The 22,509-nt window shown below is 44.1% G+C and overlaps 1 protein-coding gene across 1 annotated transcript; it reads left to right on the forward strand.

Moving 5' to 3' along the window:
- Positions 1 to 37: 37 nt before the first annotated feature.
- DPM1 (dolichyl-phosphate mannosyltransferase subunit 1, catalytic) lies at positions 38 to 6,928 on the forward strand (the record flags this gene model as incomplete). Its single annotated transcript, XM_079543294.1, has 9 exons — positions 38 to 144; positions 318 to 417; positions 932 to 965; positions 1,306 to 1,382; positions 1,487 to 1,512; positions 2,372 to 2,467; positions 3,907 to 3,975; positions 4,255 to 4,369; positions 6,824 to 6,928. The coding sequence occupies 9 exons, from the start codon at positions 38 to 40 to the stop codon at positions 6,926 to 6,928; spliced, it is 729 nt and encodes a 242-aa protein (XP_079399420.1).
- Positions 6,929 to 22,509: the final 15,581 nt, after the last annotated feature.

Consider the following 22,509-nt stretch of genomic DNA (forward strand, 5'->3'; position numbering starts at 1 on the left):
ATTGGCTGCGCGGTGCCGGGAGGAGCCGAGCTGTGACATGGCGGCGCGCAGCGGCAATAAGTTCTCGGTGCTGCTGCCCACCTACAACGAGCGCGAGAACCTGCCGCTCGTCGTGTGGCTGCTGGTGCGCACGTTCCGCGAGAGGTACGGCCGGGCTGGTCGGCCTCTGCGAGCACGGCGTCGCAGCTGCGGTACGCACCGTAGCGTAGGCCGCTGTCTGCAAATCTCTTCGTGTTCTGTTTCACGCCGTGCGGAACGGCGGAGGGGAGGAAATCGGGTTCTCTGTGAGTCCGCTTACGAAGTGTTTCTGGTTTCAGTGGGACGGACTTCGAAATTATCGTCATAGATGATGGCAGCCCGGACGGGACGCAGCAGGTTGCCGAGCAGCTCGAGGCGATCTATGGGTCGGATAAAATCGTGAGTCGCACTTCTTGTCTTTCCTTCCCTGGGAAGCACCGGCAGCCCCCGGCAGTGCGCGCCGCCCGCAGCAGCTCGCTGGCGCTCGGCGGGCGGGGCGGTGAAGGTGCGCGGCTGTCCGCGCTCAGCGCTCCTCCGGTGCTTAGCAATTCCTTTAAAGTAGTGGTGTTCAGAAGGCCTTTGTTTGGGTTCTTAACTGTACGCCTGGTGGTGCGACTTGAGGGAATCCTTTAATTGCAGGAATGATACTTTCACATTTATTTTAATAGGATGAAATGAGAATAAAAGTAAGGAGTTTATTTCTAAATATGACATGACCTGTTTCATGTAATAGTTTGCTTTTCCTGTATTTTCCCTGATTAGTTTATTTTTATGTACCAACTAGATTTCTAAGAAGGAAAACAAGTTTCTCAAATATTTTTTACACCTAAAAATATAGAATTCAAAGGTGTCACAGAAGTAATTAAAATGTGTACTTCAATTAATAGATGATATATTTTTGTGTATCTTACAGCTTCTAAGACCCAGACCAAAGAAGTTGGGCCTTGGTAAGTCCTTGTTAATTCTAGTTTATAGTAAGTAAATAAATATGTAGTGCTAGTGGTGCTTCTGAATACGTCATTTCAGGTAGCAGCCCACCTATCAAGTCTTGTTTCTCTATGCATTGCCAGTGCAAGGTGTGACAAGGCCTACATTTAGAAAATCTAGTGCTGAAGTGGTGGGGAAAAAAATCCAGCTTTAATATTTGACTGTCGGCGTATCATTTTAGCAGTATTTAGTTATCGTTTTCTGGTGAAACTTATCAATTTTAAAAAAGAGAAAGCTGTAGCTAGAAGATTGCATATGCTAAAATACAGAAGGAAATTCTTTCTGTACCGTTTTCATCAGGCACTGCCTATATCCATGGAATGAAGCACGCCACTGGGAATTTTATTGTTATAATGGATGCTGACCTATCTCACCATGTAAGTTGTATTTCACATGTAGGCTTTTTAATCTATTATAATAAAATTTTCCCTTATTTCTCCCCCTGAACTCCTTTCTTTTATCTGTTTTCTTTCTATTTCAGCCAAAATTTATTCCAGAGTTCATCAGGTGGGTGCTACTTCTAGTTTAAACATGTAGATACTTACTGTTTTGTCGTAAGATTTGAAAGCTATCTAACTGTAGTAAGAACTGGTCAGAGCAACACCTCCAATACGAGTGATTGACATCACTAGGTTTGTTCCAAAATATCCAGGAAAAAGTTTCCCACTGGACTAAAAATTCCAAAGTTTAAACTAACAGAGAACGTGTGGTGCATCACTTTTCTTCCTTGTAATGGTTGTTAAGCTTAGAAAACTGCATTTATGCATACATATATATGAAAAGAATCATCTAATGCCAGTGATCTCCTTGTGTGAGTGCAGGAATATTGACCAGAGGACCAAGTTCACACTTACTTGTCTAATACTTCCCTCCTTCTGTTTACCTCTTACTTTCCTCTGCCTATAACACTTCAACTCATGAGAAACAGTAAACAGACTCAGGGTAGTTAAATACTTGTCAACTTTCTTGCTAAGTAGTACCAGAGGCCAAAAGTGTTACAGTTAGGCATGCTGTGTGCTAGGGATAGTTCCAGATCTATTTTTTCTCCTTACTGTGGGGTTGTGTAATTTAAATATTTAGATCAGATCTTAAAATCTGAAGACTATCCTAGCTTTGAAAATGCATAGGTACGTCTGTATTTATAAGCTAGTCTTTGAAATTGTTACATACTTTGAGATAGTTAATTGTTCTGTAATAAAGAACTATTTTTTAAATGCATAATGGTCATAACTGTTGTTTTGCTGTGTTCCCTATTTGTTTAAAAGTTTCTAAGTATGTTTTATACTGAGTGACCATTCTTATTTTGAAATACTAACTTCATGCAAATGTTCTTCCCGCTCCTCTGATAAAAACCTATTCCTAACAGAAAGCAGAAAGAAGGCAATTTTGATATTGTATCTGGAACAAGGTATAAAGGAAATGGAGGAGTATATGGCTGGGATTTGAAAAGAAAATTGATCAGGTTAGTATTTTTTCTAGACATTCACACCTAAATTTGTGACTTAGAAATTAATAAGAGCTCCAAGTACAGCTCTCAAACAATATTTCTGTGTGAGTTGAACTGAGTCTTTAATAGTACTGAGTACTGCAAAATGGTGTGAAATGCGCACAGTTTGTCTTCAATTAAAACCATCAGGAAAGAACTTAGCAATAAGTTAATGGTAAAACAGCTGGCTGATTCAATCTACAAATATGCGGAGTATCAATTTAGGACACTTTTCTCTCTCATCGTCTGAAGAATGAGCTGAGACTATGGCACCTTTTCAAGTTTACAAGATATGATTAGTTAGCATTAAGATCTACAGTGGCCCCTTCTCTTAACAGTAAATTTTTCTAAATCCCTCTGTTGATACTCTGATTTGCCAGAAGTTAAGAATTGTCTAACATGATCAATGTCAATAAATCATTACTCGGACCTTACTGGAAAACTGCTAAAACGAGCAGGGAAATGTTTCACCCAGAAACCAGAGGCAAGCTATGTCAAGGCCATCCAGGCAGGTGGAGGCTGGCATCTACTTGTGTAGGAACTCACAGGTTTTGAGGAGCTAATCAGCTAGTTTGTTCTGCATCTTTTCTCTTCTACACAATTGAAGAGAATAAGTCAACACCTATTTCCTTGTTACTGTAAGGAGTTAGGAGCTGGAGTGCTGTTAGCGTAATCTGGAGATGGTGACATAGGGACAGTATCTGTATTTCTCCTTCTGTAATGGAATAACTGCTTATCTTTTTGTGAATCTAAATAGAAGGCATACATCCCCCTGCTCCTCTTTGTTTTTTTTCTTAAGAGAAAATGAGAAAACAGTGGACATTACCAAGTAATCCTTGTACATCATGCTCTACAGTGTGAAGCATGTGCGCATCTGATAGCGTGTAGCTGTGAGCTACATAAGTCAGTTATGACTAAAGTTGTGACTCTTTTTATAAGGAGAGTTCTTCCTCGTTATACTATGAAAGCAGAGTAAGCTGAAATGAAACCTTGCTTTTCTGAATCTGGGTGTAACGTTTATCCAGGAAACATCTTTATTCTCTTGCAGTGAATGTTAAGGATAAAATGTAATTATGACTGTTGTCAGATTTGTTTTGTATTTTAATACAGTGTGTTGTTGTACTGACAGGTCTACTATAAGCAAGCATACAGTAAACCTAATTTCTAACAATCTAAAAATCACTTTTCCTTCAATTTTTCAATAATATTAATCATTTAAACTTGAAAAACTTAATGTTGCTTTCACTTTAAGACAAGTATTCATTAATAAAATTTAGTATGAAAACATATTAGAAATACTGTTGTTTCATATTAAGCAATATGTATATGTATATTTTTAAACTTATTTTCTGGAAACTCTGCTTGATTTTCCTGAATTGTGAATGGGCTGTTTTGACATTTGTTTCCTTTCACAGTCGTGGTGCCAATTTCATAACTCAGGTTTTGCTGAGGCCAGGTGCATCAGATTTAACAGGGAGTTTCAGGTATGGTATGCAAGTCATAAACTCTTTTTGAAATTAAGAAACTGCTGTAATAGGAACTGGAGTAAGAACAGGCCTTCTTTATTGAAGACTGCGACATCTGTTTGAGAAGGGTGTGAGAAATAGTAGACTACATTGCAGGAACTGTTGCTCCAATGATTTTGTTAATAATTTTTTTTAAATGATGATACGAGTGACTGATTTACTGTTAAGATTCATAAATGCAGGGTAATGATTTCTGAAGTTCAAACTTTGTTTCATTTCCTTTGTAATTGCTTTCAGGTTATACAGAAAAGAAGTCTTAGAGAAATTAATGGAAAAATGTGTTTCTAAAGGCTACGTCTTCCAGATGGAAATGATTGTTCGGGCCAGACAGCTAGGATATACGATCGGAGAGGTACAGTAAAACTTCTGATAAGTGTGTTGTGCTTTCATTTAAATGCAGCTACAGCTTATGAGGACAGGCTGAGAGAACTGGGGCTCTTCAGCCTGGAGATGAGAAGGCGTTGAAGGGACCTTATAGTGGCCTTCCAGGACCGAGGGGGACCTGAAGGAAAGCTGGGGATGCCCTTTAGAAGGGCAGGTAGTGACAGGAGGAGGGGAAATGGCTTTTAACTGGAAGAAAGGGAGATTTAGACTGAACATTAGGAAGAAGTTCTTCACTGTGAGGATGGGAGACACTGGAGCAGGTTGCCCAATGAGGTTGTTGATGCCCTCTCCCTGGAAGCACTCAAGGCCAGGCTGGATGGGGCTGTGAGTAACCTGGTCTGGAGGGAGGTGTCCCTGGAACTAGGTGATCCTAAAGGTCTCTTCCAGCCCAAAGCTCTCTATGATTACTAGAAGCGTAGCAAATTCTGAGCACCTCCAAGAATATGCAAGGTTTTCAAATTACTATGAAGTTGCACAGGTTTTCCATCTTTTCCAGATGATTGCCACATATGAAATTCCACTCACTTATTCCCTTGTCTGACAGGACCTTCCCTTTTCCTGTTGCCATTTCTTTAAGTGTGTTACTTTATCGGGTTCTTCAAAGCAGAGAGAAATTCCAAATGCACCAGTAAACCTGCACTTAGCCTCCTCTTTATTGTGGAGAGACACTTCTAGCTTGGTTGTCTCAAAATATTTCATTTTCTCCAGCAACCTGATTCTATTTCAGATTTATTGTCCTCTGTCATTCATGTTCTTTTCCAGCTCTTGCAACTTTCCACTTGTAAACTTTTTTGATGTGCTGTCGACTGTCATTAAAAAAAACCCAACACTTATATTCTATATTCCCAGCAGTCTTATTGCTGCCTCTTATATTTCACTGAATTGCTCTTGATAGTGTCTGAATTCACTGAAATTCTCTTTGCAGTCAGATTTCAAAAACAATTCATCAGCATTTTCATGACCATGAACTGTTGGAGAACTGTTCTGGTACTTTCTAAATCTTGTTTACTGCATTTCTGTATGAACATTGGGTATTTTTACACAATATTGGAGACTCTTTCTCTTTTCTCACTCATGGAGTGCCAATGCCATGCTGACTGTAGCTTGGGTTTGACCTTGAATTTCTTTGGTTTTTGTATCCAGCTGCATTCACATTTTGCTTTTTAATGTTGCTGAATGAAATACTTGTCTGTCTATACATCTGGTACTGAAACGCAGGATGAGAAAAGTTCTTACTATACATTTTGAAAACACTAAAATACACTTCTTTAGTTTAAAAAAAGAAAAGCTATCTTGGCTTGCTTCTGTCTCTTCTGTGTGCTGCTGCAGAGACCTTTCTTCTGCCTACTGTTTGAGTTCACCCATCATTGATTTGCATGCCTGCTGGTTGCAAAGCATCAAATGTAAACTGCTTGTCTCCAGGTTCAAAGCCTGACAGACTGCCTGTCTGCAGTAAGCCTTGTATCTCTGAGGCAGTGTTGGGACATAGGCTCTGTTTTGTAATGGGAGAGTTGTGCTGCCCTCAACAATTCCTGTTACGTTCCCAAGGGAGCAGTGTCCCTCCTTTGGCTTCTCACATGTGGGAAGAGATCTGATACCTGAAGAGTTGCTTCATTATTCTATTTCAGCTTTAAGACTTTCTGATATCTGTAACAAACTCAACAGAGTTCACATTGCTACCACAGACTGATAAGTAAGATTGTTGTATTATTTTGGGGTTTTTTTTAAACTCTTGTTTATCATCTCTATATTCTAACTTCCTGGGGCAGGATCATTTTCCATCCTCATCCAATTCCACTGATAAAGTATTTCCTGGCATGTATGTTCCTAACACTGTATGGATAGTGAGTTAATCACTTAATGAAAAGAAAACGAGTTTTTAAGGTGATTTTTTAAAATCCTATAAATCTATAAAATGGCCAAAGGCAGACAGTGCATATTCTTACAGACGAGTCCTACCCACAGCTGCCATCTTCAGGCATCACCTTCTAGCCAGTGGCAAAGCTGATCAGAATGCTGTTTCAGGGCAGCAGGGGATATTTCTCTAATAGAGGCGCTGACTTAAAAGGTATTGAATTTACCTAACGGGGAAGCAATGAAGATTGATTCTGAGCCTCTAGAATTGTAGTGCACTTGTGCTGTTAGGTTTGTTCTGCCTACTGTGTCATCCACCCACTGGGTGTTGTCCTTGGATCAGCTTTGAAGGTGGGAAACTTAACATGTTCATGCTGCCCAGCTACAGGCCATCGTTGAAGCCCTGATAAGAGGGACTGAGATGCAGGAAGCCAGTCTGGTGCTTTCGTGCCTCACCTGTAGAAGCATGCTGTAGCTTGAAGTCCATGGTTTGGTTTGGTTTTGTATTGCAGAATTTCTCATTATGTATGTTTTGAACCTTAAAAATAATATTGCTTTTTTTCCACAGGTTCCCATTTCGTTTGTTGACCGTGTCTATGGCGAATCTAAACTCGGAGGCAATGAAATAGTCTCCTTCTTAAAGGGACTCTTGACGTTGTTTGCTACCACATAGGATTTGCTCCTAAATTCCTTTCTTTAGAAGAACACTTTCTGCCATCGCTATGGTTCCTAGCATATGGCAGCAGGAGCTTGATAACTTCCCTGGTGACCTGAAGACCTGCTATAAACTAACAGTTAAACGAACCAAGAGTAATTAAATAAATGGGCTGTATTGCAAAATGCACCTTTCAAAATAAACAAACTATGTGAAACTAGTCAAAATAAAGGCATATACCCTATACTACTTTTGTATAAATAATATCTTAATAGAGAACGCAAACAGCTGAATGATCTTTTGCATTTAGAAATGAATCATTATTCAGCAGAAGTTTAAAGATGATTTTTGAACTAAAGACATGCAGGGTCATAAACATAGAGATTTCTTATCTTTGTTCTGTGTTCTGCAGATAGTATTTTCAATATATAACAGTGAGTTGGCTTTCTTTCCTCACGTGGACATCTGTGGTTCTTAGAGTTGAGCAAAGGTGCTTTTCTGAAACTGATGACAACTCGTGTTGTCCAAGAAATACAGGTAAATACAGTGATCTTTGAAAACTTATTCCAAAGCTGGAAGGATGGAATTTTCTTTGGGTAAGAAAGAATCATTCTGGAATATTCTTGTGTTCTGTGTGCGTGTCCAGAAATAAATGATTCTTTTGTCCTATTTTTTTTTATAATCTAAAACAAGAGTGTAACGTCTTGCCCATGTTAGGGTGATAGAAGATCCACATCACCTCACCAAAGACATCAGAGAGATTCTTCTTGTGTCAGATAACATTTTGCAATGTAACAGCTGTACAGCTGATGAAAGAAATACAGCAATGTAATCCTGTTTGTGTTTCACCATTTGATGTAGGCAGAAATCAGAAGTGGTGAAGTCCTTGCAATCAAACACGCATCTTGGGAACAAAAGTAAAAATAAGTTTAAAAAAAACAAGGGGGCAAAATTATAAATAAAGTTAAATTATTCTGATAATGGCTTTGTATTGTATGTATGAAAATACATCCTCAAGATTTTTCGGTGGTGGGAAAGGGTAGTTCTTTGTTTTCTGAAATGTGTACTCAGTGGGAGAGGAGAATCAGCACGTCTCTTAACAGTTGTACTTATTTAGATTGTATCTGTTTACATTCCTGTAGTATATTAAATGTGGTTGTTAACATTCAACAAATGCAGCAAGGCTGCAGGTAAATGATAAAATCCTATTTCAGATAACTAGTTAAAAAAACAGATACCACTCCATGACTGAAAGTAAAGCCACAAAACTCTGAAGTGGAAACTTAGTGCCTAGTGGGCTGCTTTTTAATTAGAGATGCTCCTTTGTTCTTTACTGAAGTTATACATATTCTGATATTTTTCTCCTTTTCTGAGCACTCCAGGCACATATTTTGTTTCTTTTGCTTTAAAATAAAAATGTAACTGGATTTTTGAATGGCTGTAATTCAGTTCCATGGAGGTTCAGCTCTACGTTCTGTCATTTGCCTGCGCTTTTTGAGCAGGTCCTGTTCAGCTGTGTGGTTTAATTTGGTGCAGGCTAATCCCATCTGATAACATGCAGTTTGTGGGTGTAGAGGCCCACTGACATCTCAACTGATAGATGAAATATAATCACACCTTGTTTGGAGCGTTCGTGGCATATTCGTAATTTGCAAATAGTTTTTAAAAGTTCATCCCAATTTTCACAAGAATACATGCTGAGCCTCAGCAAGATCATATTTTCTCAGACTTGTGTGTAACTGATGTCCACTATATTAGTTCTTTGTGATCTAACTGCTGTGAATTGGAATGTACATGCCTGGTAAATTTCCTTAATTGCAAAGTCATTGTGTCTACTTTTGAGATGGTGTTTGAAGTAAGATGATTTACATATAAATTAGGATCACCATACACAGTGTATTCTGTGGTTTATGGTATGTGCAAGTTGGAAGCATGACGGGCTGGCAGGCAGTTTCTGACTGCTTAAAAGTAACTGAATTAAGTCATAAAGAAAGGAAAACCTACGGCAGGCTTTCCACGGCGCCAGTGCAGAGGTAGAAAATGCTGTTGAAAGTGACGAATGATAACATGGATCCAGGGGAAAGAAGCAGAATTAAGAATTGCACTGCTGAAATGCCAGCTGCAGAGTAGCTCCGTTCTTTCAAACATCTCCTTTCTGTGCATTTAAAAAGCCTGAGCTGAGAAGGAGCCGCTGCTCGTGTGCTTGGCCCTCTGTGCACATGAGGAGGAATCATAAAATAGTGTTGTGTTAATGTTCAGTCACTGTGGTGACTAAAAACATCTGATTCTAATATCTTCCCTGTTGGAGCGCTTCAGAACCTCACCAGTACTCGAGTAAGTGTTCTTTATGTAGGAAAACTTCAAAAACGAGCTCCAAGACTGCTTTTAACCAAGACCTTCTGCACGCACTGCTGTGAAAATTTGTAAAAAATAAATACTGTAGAAGTGTAGCCAGAGGTCAGAGTTCTATTAGAAGTCCTTCTTCACTAGAGCTAGTATCTTTTAAATACAAAATGGGCTGAAATAGCCCTCACATAGTGCTGCTTAGGCTGTTTGGGGGTATTAATATAAACCCTCTGAGTTACTTTAATTTGTTCTCAGCTTCTTTTAAACAAGCCTCTTTGTACTGGAAGACTGCTTATATAAATTCTTGGCATAAAACAAACAAGAAAGAAAATACAGGCCAGTATTTTCCTAAAATACAAGATGTGTGAGAATAGCTGTGCTGTCTGTAAGCAGTAAGAAATACAGCTACTATGATCTTTGCCCAAACATACCAGCACTAAGCAGTACAGGGTCTTCTAGGGCCAGGGTTACAAAGGTCCAGACATGGTCATGGTTTGTGGATCAGTCTGGTTGCTTTTTGAATCCCTTTGTAGTCTGCTGCAGCATCCTGTGGCAGTGAGTTCAGCAATTTGCACAAGCATTTTGTGAAGTACTCTATTTTAAACTTATCACCTTATAAGTTCATCAGATGTTCCCTGTTTTCTCGTGCTTTATTTTATAGATGCTGCTTTTTCTCCACATTATGCTCAGTCCTGTTTGTTGTTTTTTTTTAAGTTCCTCAGACAGAAGCCACCACCTACTCAGAATATTAGTAACAGATTACAATTCTATTGTTGTTAGGGGTTGAGTGCCCAGAACTCCATGCAGTGTCTTAAATGCGTACTGGGGATTTATACAGCGGCATTTTAGGTTTCAGTTCCTTTCTTAGTAACATTGCAATATGCTGCTTGCCTTGTTTTTGGCCACCACAAAACTCTGAATTGACATTTACAGGAAATTTTTCACTCTATGTCCCTGGTTTTACAGTTCCGCATAAATCAGCTTTTCTTAATTACATCCATATTCATTTCCTATGAAAGCACAATGTGCTGCTAATGTACTTTACTTTCTCTGTTATACTTCCTTAAGAATCTGTGTCTGCTAGCACTCAATCGTTTGGCAAGAACAGGAGCTTTATTTCCTTCCCGGCTTAAATCTGTGCATATCATGGCTGCGTTTGGTTGGGCATGCCAATGAAGAGGGAGCGGAAGGTAACTCACATTTTCTACCAGTAATACATCCTTTCCCCTGAGCAGCAAGCTGATTACTTCCTTTGGCAAACAGGCAGGGCTATGGGGAAGAGACCTCTTCTTGTTATTATGGACTAGTGGGTCACTGTGATGTGTGAACAGACTCACACACCAGGCTCAGTTGTTCAAATCCATGACGGAAGCCAAAGCGTGTGCCAAACTTCAAGAATGCAGTCCCAACAGACTTGATGTTACAGAACAGGTTGCAAAGTTTTGCATAGTGTTTCACACAGCTCATTATATTAACCTGTGTGAGGTGCTTGCACTCTGGGTGGTTTGTGAAGACATTTCAATCTTCATCTCTAGTCAGAGCTGTGCTAAATGACCTAAGCAAGCTTGTATTGAAGATGTTTGTTGTAGAAACCAACGCCCAAGCTTTGGGAAGAAACACACTACTGGGGGCTGCTGAAGTCGGTATCACCTACTGTCAATGGACCTGATCAAGTGTTCTGCTGGCTGTGAGCAGCTCTGGTCTCCTCATGCCCTTAACACATTCAAAAGCTCATGCCCTGAGATGTGGAATGTCTCAGTCACATGAATCGCACGAGGACAAGCTGAATCCTTCTGACTACATCACTGTGGTCCTGAAGCTGGGACAACCACTTCTTCACAACCAAGCCCTGGTTAACATATCCAGCTGAACTGCAAATCAATAGCAAAATAATACCGCTATTTTATTTCACTGGGGTATTGGGGTGAAGAGTTGTCTGATCTGAAGTAGTGGGAAGTTGGCTTCGGTTTTGGTTTGTTTTTAAAATGTGCATCTCTAATGTGTGCCTGCAATAAAGATGTGCCTAGTTCCAGTATGGGCAATACAATAGAACAGATTTTCCAATGGACTGTGTAGAAAGCCATGTATCAACAGTAAAAAACAGCAATGACTAATCAATAATATTTATCTAAAGGTCTATCAAGATGACTAGTGTAAGCATGGATTGAGATCTTGGCACAACTGAATTAAATGACAGATTGCCTACTGAGTTCAATACATTGGACTTCAGCAACAGCTTTTCACCAGTTAGCATTTCAGAGCAGTAGGCACATTTTAACGTTAGGATCAATAAGAACAGAACATACACAGACAAGAGGGCTGCCTATCAGACATTATCAATGTGTTATGACACAGTACCCCAAGGTGTCACACTGTAGAAGACAAGACTAAAAAAGGTAATTGCAGAACTTCTATAAAGCACAGAAACTCTTGGAGCGTCGTTTTCTCCTTTGTGACCCTGTCAAATTTCACCTTTTTTCTTCAGGCACAGTGGCCATGCATAGCATCTTATGTATTGTGATTGTTATTATTCAGAGGGAAGTAAATTGGGACTGGGGAGAACAAAACTGAATTGCAACTTTTAATCCAAAATTAGACCTGAAAACTGAGCTCCAGAGAGAGGGATTTCAACAAAGCAGCAAAAGGCAAGGTACTGAAATGGAAGGTTATTCCTGCAAGGTTAGCTGTAGTGGCAGTTCAATAGAAATTGATAATGGTGCATTTTAAAAGACTTGTGTTTGGCCCTCAGCACTTTTTATCCTTCTTTGTTTTGTTTGGTTTGTTTTCCTACACCTCTAGGAGCAAGTGAACACAACTGAGAACCTGATGTTTTCTGGGAGGCTGAGAATGGTTATCTAGTTCCTAAAATGATGTGCTCTCAGAAAAGGAAAGATCTGAGCACTAAATGATACTTCTACCTTTGTCTTCCAGAACAGGAAAGATCTTGACTGAGCTCCTAGTTGCTGCTAGAGAATGCCCAGCTGCCTTCCACCCCCCACTTCTGTGCAAGAACAATCCACAAATAACCAGATTTACTAACTACCTGGTGAAGTTCACGTTGTGGCTTATAGGTGTTCAGAGAGCTCTCATTTCTACTCCATTTTTCCATTCTGCTTGCTCTTGCAAAGAAGGCATATGGTGGTACTTTTGATGGGCTGATCCTGTTAAAATAATTTTATTACTTGGTATTAGAGCTTGAATGAAGGAGAAGTAAAAGACAAGTTGTGTGAGAATGCTAAATTATTGAAATTTTGAAGTTAGAAGTCTGATTATTTATTAGTCTAATTGTACACTTACACTTTTAGCTTACATCTTTCATTAAGAAAACCCTCAATATGAATTCATTTTGAAAGTGCTGACAACATGGAAGGTAGCAATCTTATATCCACAAAAACAGTGTGGTTTGTCGTGGCAGAACATCACCTCCAAAGGCCTGCATATTTGACTGACCAGCTTCCAAGTGAAATTTAAGTGTTGTTTATGACAGATAAAATTATTACTGGTCTAAGAGATTGACATTCCTTCCTAGTTATCCTAACCAACTAACTAAATCAATCTACACAGCTCTTATCACAGAGCTTCTCAATATGAGGGTTTGTTTTTTTTGTTTTGTTTTTTGTTTTTTCTTTTTTTTTCTTAAAGGCAAGGGAGGGGAGGGAATGGAGTGCTCAGTGTGAAGGCAAAGTTCTTCCCTACTTTCATCTCAATACAGACTGAATTTGGCTCCTTGCTGGTGATTTTTGCCTAAGTTGTCTTCATGGAAGAAGATTGAGAATGCTGGCAGATGATGAAGTGTCTTAAATGACAAAGGAGCTGGAGGGCTCCATCCCAGTGAGACTGTGGGCTCTTAGTACTGCTGAGGATTAACCTTAATTGTATTTATTATATAATTAATTACGGTAGGTGCTTACAGCCATTGATAGTTGGCTGAGTTAGTTTGCTCTAAGCTGCTAAGCTAATACAATTGTAAATACGGGCACAATTTTGTCCTGAACAGGAGCACAGCACACCTTCAATCATACCTATTCAACTTGGGAATGCTAATTGTGTTGCTGCTAGTGTTAAATGTTCAGCCTCCTACAATGCTACAATTTTACTGGTTGTCATAGCCTGTTGTGAAAAACAATACCCACTTCCATGACACAAAATGCATATTAAGAATATTATCATGACATTTTGTTTCATTCTGTACACCTCACTTACAGCCTCACAGCCGAAAAATTGACTCAAGGCTTATTTCTCCTTCTTCCCTGCTGCTTGAATTTTACCTTCCTAATCAACCTTCTCATACAAGCTTTGTATTACTCTCATCTTTCTTTTTAACTTGATAAATGTTGACAATGGTGCTACTGTGCAAATCATCCAGAAAACTCTCATTAAATGAGAGCAAGATCTTGCCCATCACTTCAGGATCCTTACAACAGATATTGTCCTATCCTTACCTCAAAATCTTCTTAGTCCCATCCTCACAGGATTTATGCCAAAACAGGCAACAGGCTCCCACTTGCTCAAGCTGTTGCTGCTACATTATTTTTCCCTCCTGCTCTTCTTTCTGCCTTAAGAAACTCTGCCCGCATCACCAGTCTTGTGCACTGAGCAGCTATTTTTGCATTCTGGTGCTTTGCTTTCCATCCATATGCAACTTAATTCCTCTCACACCAAATTCCAGTTTCTGCAACCCTTTCCAGTTTGCTTTCTCTACATGTTTTGGCCCTAGTTCTGGACTGGGTACCATCATCAGAACATGGCTGGGAAGCTTTTTCCAGATGGAAATTCCTGGATGCTGTCAGCTCTTGAGGAAGTGGTCAGAGGGCTTTCAGCCAGCAGGCTGCCAGCCGAGGCCATTCTGGCGAGCAGCAAGGAACAGGCACAAGAGACAAAGTTCTGCTGACAGTCTGATGCACTTACTACCAGAATTGAGGAGAAAAGATGTCCAGAAGCTCTTGATTTCCCCTGCTGAATGCCCAACTAGTCACACACAAACTCAACATTGTATCTGTCCCCTTAATTATCTATAAAATCTAACTTCTATTTCTAATTTCATTTTTGTTTTCCATGGAACTTCGTTCCTCTCACCTTACAGCACTTCTGTGTTTTCTGAAATTCATCTTTCAGACTTCAGGGATTTGTTTTTCTGGTGCTAGGGCTCCAGAAACCCACCTTTCTTATGTTAAATCACAATTTGCTGAAGCACAGCTAAATTTTGTGTACATCCATTCTGTTGTTGAAAAAGACTTTCCATCAATTTCTGATTCTTATGGCCACTGATGCAAAGACAGCGAGAGCACATGGTGAAATGAAGGTGTGGTTTGCAAGCTGTCGAACTGGAAATTAAGGAATGGTGACAAATAAAACGTCACCTAAACCTTCACGAAAGCTGCTAGTGTGAACTGCCACCAGGGCAGCAACGGGGCCAGCAGGACTCGAGCCGTGCGGGAGCGGGGCCATTTGCTGCTTTACGATATCTGAGGCCGCGGTGACCTCGCTGCACACGTAACGCCCGGGCACCGCTCTGAAATCCGACGTCGCTCCACCGAGCGGAGCGGCCGGCGCTGCCCTCAGCTTCCATCGGGCTGCGAAGCCGCAGCCGCGCCTCAGTTCCGTCACGCCGCCCCAGGCCGCGCTCCCGAGGGCGCGCAGCAGGACGGGCCGCGGGCCGAACTCCGCCCTCCTTTGGCACACCCGGTCCCCAATTCACACCCTAACACCTTCGGGGCCTCGGGTGACCTCGCCCCGCTCGAAGTCTCCCGCCCTGGGCGGTACCGACGAAGCTCGGGAGCGGCGACGCCCGAGGCTGGACGGCCGGCCGCGCCCTGAGGCGCCGCACGAGACAGAGCGCCGACGGCCCCGAGGTCACGTGCGCGGCGCGCGGTCACGTGGGCGCGCGGCTCACCAGGCGCGCGCCGCCCGCCCGACGGCGGCAGCGGCCCCAGGACGGGATGTAGTCCCGGCTGGCGGCGGCGGAGGGATAACCGGGCGGCGCCGGCTCCCGCTCCGGCCCCAGCCGCAGGGCGCGGCGCCTCCTAGCGGGGCCGGGGTAGATCCCGCCGCCGGCGCCTCCGTCCTTCTCGCGAGAGCCCTCCGCTTTCTCCCCCCCCCCCCCCGCCCGCTTCCCAGCCGGTTCGGCGGGGCCGTGCGCGCCTTCACACGGCCGTCGGGGCGGGCGCCGCGGGGCGGGGATGGGGACTCGTCCGGCGGGAACGCGGCGGGGCTCGGGACCCCTCCCCTCCAGGCCGCGGCCCCGTCCCCTCCCGCCGGACAATGAGTCCCGTATGCTAATGAGAGTCTCGCGTCACTTCCGCTCTTTCTCGGCCGCCATCTTGGCCAGGGCAGGTTCTGGGCAGGAGGGACCCGGCTGTATTGTCTGCAGGGAGCCCCCCCCGCCCCGCGGCCCCGCACCCCCCGCCCCGGGGACCGAGCCCAGTGCCGCCGCCGCCCCGCCGCTCCCCGTAGCGTCCCCTGCCGCACACCGCCCCCTCCTTCCCCGCTGCCTCCCAGCCCCCTTTGTCTCCCCCGCGCCGCCGCCGGCTGCGTTCCGCTCCGCCCGTGCGGGGATCCGGGCGGCGCCGGGAGGCGGCTCCGCGCCCCTCGCCCCGCGCCGGAGGTGCCGGGACCGCGCCCGCCCCCGCCGCTCGGAGAGCCGCGCTCAGGTAGGTGTGCGCCGCGCTCCGGCCCGGGCGGCCCCCGCCCTCCGCGACTCCCGCGCCCCGGCCCCTCCGAAAAGGAGAGCGGTGGCGTCGAGGAGTCCGGCCCCGCTCCGGCCCTCCGCGTCGGACACGGGGGCCGTTCCGCCGCCGGCGCCCTCCGTGCGGCGCCGCGCTCCCGGCCGGCGGGGGCGGCGCGCGACGATGCGGGTCCGGGCCAGGCTCAGCGCGGGCGGGGAAGGGGAGCGGCCCCGGACCGCGTTCCGCCGCTCAGACAAAGGCGGGCGGCGAGGCTCTGCGGCTCTGCGCGGCCGGCACCGCGCGTCGCAGCCTGGGCGGGAGGGCAGCGCGGATGCAGCCCTCCCTCTTTTCGTTTCTTTGCTTTTTCTTTTTCCTTTTTTTTTCCCCCCCCATTCCGCTCTACCCCCTCCCCGCCGCGTTACACCCGCGCTGTCGCTCCCGCTGGATGGCCGTGGCAGAAAAATACCAGCCCCCACCCAAAATGCACCGCAGCCCGCCCGGGAGATGAGTGCGGGAGGCAGCAGGGGGCGCGTTCCGCCGGGCAGGGCTGCGGCGGGGGAGGGAGGGCCGCGCTGCGGCCCCGGAGTGCCGCCGCCCGGTGCGGGGCGCCGCGATCCCCGCCGTCCCGGGATGTCGGCGCGGGGCTGGGGCTCGGGGCCAGCCGCGTCGCGGGGCGGGGGGGGATCGAGCGCACGGAGGGCTTCGGAGGATGCCCGGTTGGCGCGGGATCCGGCGGTGTCGGCGGCCCTGCTCAGTGGCGCGGCTTTCTGAGCGAGGCGGCGGCCGTAGGAAGTTCTGCGCTCCAGGATGGTCCTGAGCTCCGCTGGGGAAGGCAGACGTTGTTGCCATCGCGATGTTCTTTGTTGGTGCTGGTCGGTAGATGTGCAGGATTCCTTCTAGAAGAATTGGTGTTCTTTCCAGATTGTTTTTACTAGCTGTGTTTTCATGCGTTTTTACTGCTGTTTTCTAGTCCCGGAGGTGAAAGGTGCACGTGAGGTAGTGGAGATGTGATCCCTACCTGTCGGTGTGGCAGAGCTGATGCGGACCTCCCACAGGACCTTCTGGGAGCCTGTACAGCTGTGGGGCTGTGCAGCTGTGCGGGCTGTTGTCTTTCCGTGTGACAGAGGTGGACCGTCCTGTTCAAAAACAGCATTCATTGGTTTTGGAGCAGAACCGGAGCTTGGCTCCTCTGACAGCTGCTGAGCAGTCTGGTGTCAGCAGGCTGACTGCTGTACGTGTTGAAATCTTACAGCACTGAAAAGGCACAACAGCAGATGAGAGCTGTGCTGGAGTTGCTGGCTGTTGCTGAAGATGTCTGCAGTACATTTCTACCTAAACCTCAGTCAGAACAGAGCTGTCCTTTCTGAAATGCAACCAACACTTTGTTCTCCGAAGTAATACCAACCTGAATGTTTTTGTTGTCTTGATGGTAAACTGCCCTACATTAAAATAATGCTGTTCCTTCTCAAGGAACTTCTTTCTTTTTTTGAAGAAGAAAAAGTCTTTTTGTTAATGAAGTGTTTGGAGGCAACTCAGTGGGATTGCTGCAAATGGAGACATCTTTAGTATTGCCTCATTAGGAAACAAACCATTATCTTTAACTCGAAGCCTTGGCTCAGTATACAGGTTGGATGAAGCTGTACCTCTGTTAGGTTACTGTCCCTTATGTGGCAGTGCTGTGTGGAACTGCTGGGGTGAGAAAGTCGCTGTGTGTGGAAGTCGCTCCGTGAGGTCACGCAGGGTGGGCGCTGAGCAGAGCGGCCTGCGGGCCGAGGTGTGTGCAGCACAGCAAGGCGGCTGTGCTGGGAGCTGCGTGCCCTGCGGGTGAGATGTGTGCTGCACAGCCAACAGCTGGGGAGGCTGCGTGTCTCAGGATGGGGCGGATAGCTGATCCTTCCCTGTGTGTAGGATAGAAGCTGGCAGTTGTTGGAAGATGCCCAGTAGCGTTGTTGGAATTGGACGTGTCACCGTGGTATATTACAGCAGCATTTTAATTAAGCATGGAAATCATTTGGCAGTGCTGTAAAGTGTTGTTGGGTGCTTAACAATCTGAGCTCCGCAGTTTCTGCACTCAGTGTTAAAATTGAAGGAGATGCCACATGCATTCCTAGGGCAGTGCTGGGGCTCCTTTTGTGCGTAAGGTAAGCTGTGTTTCTGTCACACTGCAGAAGGAACGATAGGTGATTATTTACAGCCCAGCTTTCCTCCTCCATAAAAAAACAGTAAATATTGAAAGTAAATATTGAAGTTTAAAGTGGTATTCTTGCAATACAGAACAATATCGGGATCATGTTGGTAGTCAAAAGTCATGCAGTGCAAATGTCTTCTTCATAACTTGCAATTATGATGGCAGCTGCTCTGATAGATGCAACCACAGATGGTAAGATGGGATTCTGTGGTAAGATGGGGGAAAAGGCATTTTGTTCTGGGGCGGCTGCAGGTACCACTGAGAGCTAGAACTTCACTGACTGTTTTTCAGAATTGGGAAGTTATTTTTGTTCTAGTATTTGGAGTTGTTTTGAGATGCAGAACTTGCACGTTTAGAGTGGACAGAGCAGTGCCAGGTGTGGTGAGGACAGCTTTAGTGTGAAGGCAGTGGGAGCAGGGCAAGGGCCGTGGGGCTGTCGCCTGCAGGGCTGTGCGGGGACAGGGATGGGCTGCGCTGTGTCTGCGGGTGCAGCCCAGTTTGCATTTCAGTGCTGCATTTCAGTGCTGCATTTACTGTTGTTTTTTCATTTCGCCCTTTGAAATGCCGGTGTGCTGCTTTTCTAAAAGTGTAACAGCTGCAGCTAAACAAACGTTATGCCATTTTGGATGGCTAAGATGGGCTCTTCTTCATTTCTTCATACCAGATAGAATTTTGTTAGCATAATTTCACATTACAATCCTTGACATGGAGGCAGTCCTGCTCACATAAATATGTTGGTACACTTCTTAACGGTATAAGGGAGCATGAGCTATGGAGGTGAGAATAGACAGCATTGTTCTGATAAGGCAATATAAACATCTGTATGCATTAGAAGCAAAAAAAAAAAAAAGAATCCTAATTATATTGATGTAATTTAAATATATATGTGTGTGTATATGTATATACAGGAGGTTTTTTGTGCGTATGTGGAAGGTTTGTTTTGATTGACATGATGTGTTTTGGGGAAAAAATGCCCTTGCTTTGGTAGTCAGGTTGGCCTGCTCATTTGAGGCTTTTTCAGGATCTGGTACAAGAACCAGACTCGTGTTCTAGATGTGAATAGTTTCCGGGAGGGCATGGCTCTTACTTACCTACCCGAGGGCTGTGTGCCTGCAAAGAGAAAATACATATTCTTCAGAACTGATGTTGAAAGACAAAATGGGTCTCAAAATGAGCATCTCATTCTTACTGCAAAATAACACAGGAGTGCTTTTGAATGTGTTACGACAGTTGATGGCTTTAAATAAGAGTGGAATGAGTTCCATGCTTTCTGTAGTGAATCACTTTGTGCTTACTGCTCTTTATATCCTTGGGGTTGGGTTTTCTTGTTCGTTTGTTTTAAAGATGGCATTAAAGATGGTTGACCAAAAACTGGTTCTTGTGGTTGGGTCCTACAGCGCTGTGATTGTCTCTGTGAATAATCACACCTGCAGGCTCTTGGTTGACCAGATCCGGTGGCAAAATATTTGATTTAAAATCCATTTTTCAAGAAGCATGTTAATTTGCAAGAAACAGAATTTGAGTAACTGCAGACAGCCTGTCCACCAAAGTGACTTTCATTACCTCCCCTGTCCTGTCTGTGTAGGTTGGCATGCTCTCTGGCCTGGCGCCAGCGGCTGCTGATCCTTCCCCGCCTCCAGCTCCTTTTCCCTCCTTCACACCTCAGCCATTCTTTCCTTCACCCCTTTTTTCTCTCCTGTGTATTGATTGCTGATGTGCCTCTGGATCTCATAGTTCTCTGCTTGTGGTGCATCTGGGCCAAAGGAATTGTTAGTGATGCAGATTCATAGCAGCAACAGTATGGGGGCAAAAATCTCTTGAAGTAGGCAAAATATTTGTCTTAAAATGCTTTTTCTTTTTTCTCCCTAAAAAAGTTCATTGTGTTTCTGACCTTCTGTTTTGTTTTGTTTCCTCATTGCTGCTGCTATGAATATCGAAGGTTCCCGAGTCAGACGGAAGACAGCAGTAGCAGAGGTGGATTAACGCTGGAATGTAGTCAGGGACTGGAGCACTTGGGAGCTATGCTTAGACAGAAAGGGAACGAGGTAAGAAACGTGGAGTGGTAAGATTGATTTTAAGCTGTTGTTCACAGACTTTACCCCATTGTGTAATGCCAGCATTTGTGCATAGTGTGTGAAGTGGCAAGGCAAAGGAAGAACAATTAGCATCAGCATACTTCACAGTCTATTTTTACATGTTAAATGCTTTCATGCTAGACAGTTGGTGAGATCCTTTCAGTATCTAATCTATCCGCTGTCTGAGAAAACATGTTTTGGCAGGGTTTTAGATGAGCTTGGGAAAGTGTTTGTATGCTCTCTTGTGTTTTGTTGTTCTGCCACTTCCACCAGCATGCAAGCAATGCATTCTGCAGTAGGGCACTGTAAGGGATGCAGTTTCAGCAGTGGTTTAAATATAACTGTGTGCTGCCTCTGCAAGGGGTGGTGTAAGCCATGCTTCCTACCGCTTCACTTGTGTAAGCAGCAGCACTGCGGAGGAGGAAGCGCTCTGGCTGAAGACTGCTGCCACTGAATCAGTTCTGTGCTGTGGCTGCTGCACGAGCCCTGTGCTGACACGGCGGTGGTGTCAGCAAAGCATGATAGAGAAGACTAGCATTTGTAATTTCTGATTGTAGTTCTACAGTCGGTGTAATCTAGTCATAAATGATGTGTATGTTGATTGCATGCTTTATTTTTGAACATTTTACTTTTTTTTTTTTTGAGCTTTAGATTGAAAATCTAAATGAAACATGCTTCTGTTTCCAAAATTTTCGATACGGGATTGTTTGTGCTTAGCTACAGTCAAAGATGACGTTTTGAACTGGTAAAGCGTATTCATGTGGCCTTTTTTTCCTGCACGCTGAAGTGTGGATATCATGGTGTAGGCAAATAATATCCTTCACGCTTCATTGACCTCCAGTCTCAATTTCAAATTGCTGTAAGGTAGGCAGGCTTTAGTGCCTTTCAAACAAATCTGTAATAGCCCTAAACTAACAAGGCTGTTGTACTGAGCATGTGTATTACATACTGATTCCATTACACATATATGGATGCATATAAATGTTTATATGTGAACAGCAACGAAAGATATTATTAAAGATGGCAGTAGGTGGGGAAGCCTACTTCTTGAGCTGCTGGTGCCTCTAATTCAAAATTACCTATGCACTGAAGTATAGCATGCCCTAGAGAATGGATGCAATTTAAAGCTGCTTTTGAGAATGCAGTAGATTATCAGAATTGCTTTTCTTGTCTGTGTTTTCAAAATCTTTTTCTTCAGAAAGTATTCTGAGTTGGCTAAGGCTTATTTTTAAAAACCATCAACCTGTGTTATCAAAATAAGAAAACCAAGCAGAAGTTCTCAGTAGAGTGCAAGGTAACAGGTTGTTCATGAAGAAAAAAGGGGTTATGGTTCCTGGAGCAGCCAGAATTTGTCTTGTATTTTACACTGCAGCAGAGAAATTGCACAATGTACAAACTTACACTGCTGTGCAGAAATTGTTAAGGAAATAGTTAATTCCCTTTTAGTTATGCAGTTAGAGTACACACCCACCAGATGGAGCTTCTGGCACCAGTGGAAAATTCCAGAAATCAAGCAAGAATGAGAAGTGTGTGAATGACTTAAGAGGATCTCTGTCTGCAAGACTGCAGGAGATATTTTTTTAACCTTTAAAAAAAAAGAAGATGAACGGAGAGAGCTCAGCCTCCCTGAGTGTCCCACTGCAGCTGTCCTCCACAGAAGTTTTTCCTCTGTGATGGGAGGTTGGAGTTGTCTGTCTTCAGGTTGGTGACTGATGCTTACAATAAACTGAAAAAGAAAAGAGAGAAAACAGCTCTGTAAACTCTCGCTGAAGATGGCATGTAATCACAGAAACAGAACGTTCATGTTATTAGCCAGAGAATTTCTTCCAAAGCAATTTAAGTGTGGTTGGGTTTTTAGTACTTCATTTTAGATGGACTTCTTTTCTGTCCTGAAGGAACATTTGTATAGGGTTAATGGTCTTCCATTTTAAAACCTGATTTCCAGAGATGTGGTGCAAACTGTCCTTTTTCTTTGACGCTGAATTTCTGAATTGGTTTTAACATCTTTTGGAAGTCTTGACCAAGGGATGTTGAAATAAAGTTTGACTGTGAGGGGGTGTCAGGGTTTTTGTGTCCTGAAGTTGTACAGTGCATTGGCTAGGTACTGAAACACGCTTACAAACTTCCTTCGGTTTCAGTTATCATTGTTTTAAAACACCACGTTAGATTTTTACAGAGGATTTATTTGATTTGGGCTTTCTGTAAACTTTCCATCTTTCTAATGTGCCCAGTCCTGTTTTGGATACAGGCATGAATTAGAGGAGTTGGAGGCACGTGCTTGCTGACACACTGGGTAGTCCAGCACAGCATGTGCACACTGTGTCG

This window comes from Tetrao urogallus (genome assembly GCF_951394365.1).
Source record: "Tetrao urogallus genome assembly, chromosome: 16".
Taxonomy (NCBI): domain Eukaryota; kingdom Metazoa; phylum Chordata; class Aves; order Galliformes; family Phasianidae; genus Tetrao; species Tetrao urogallus.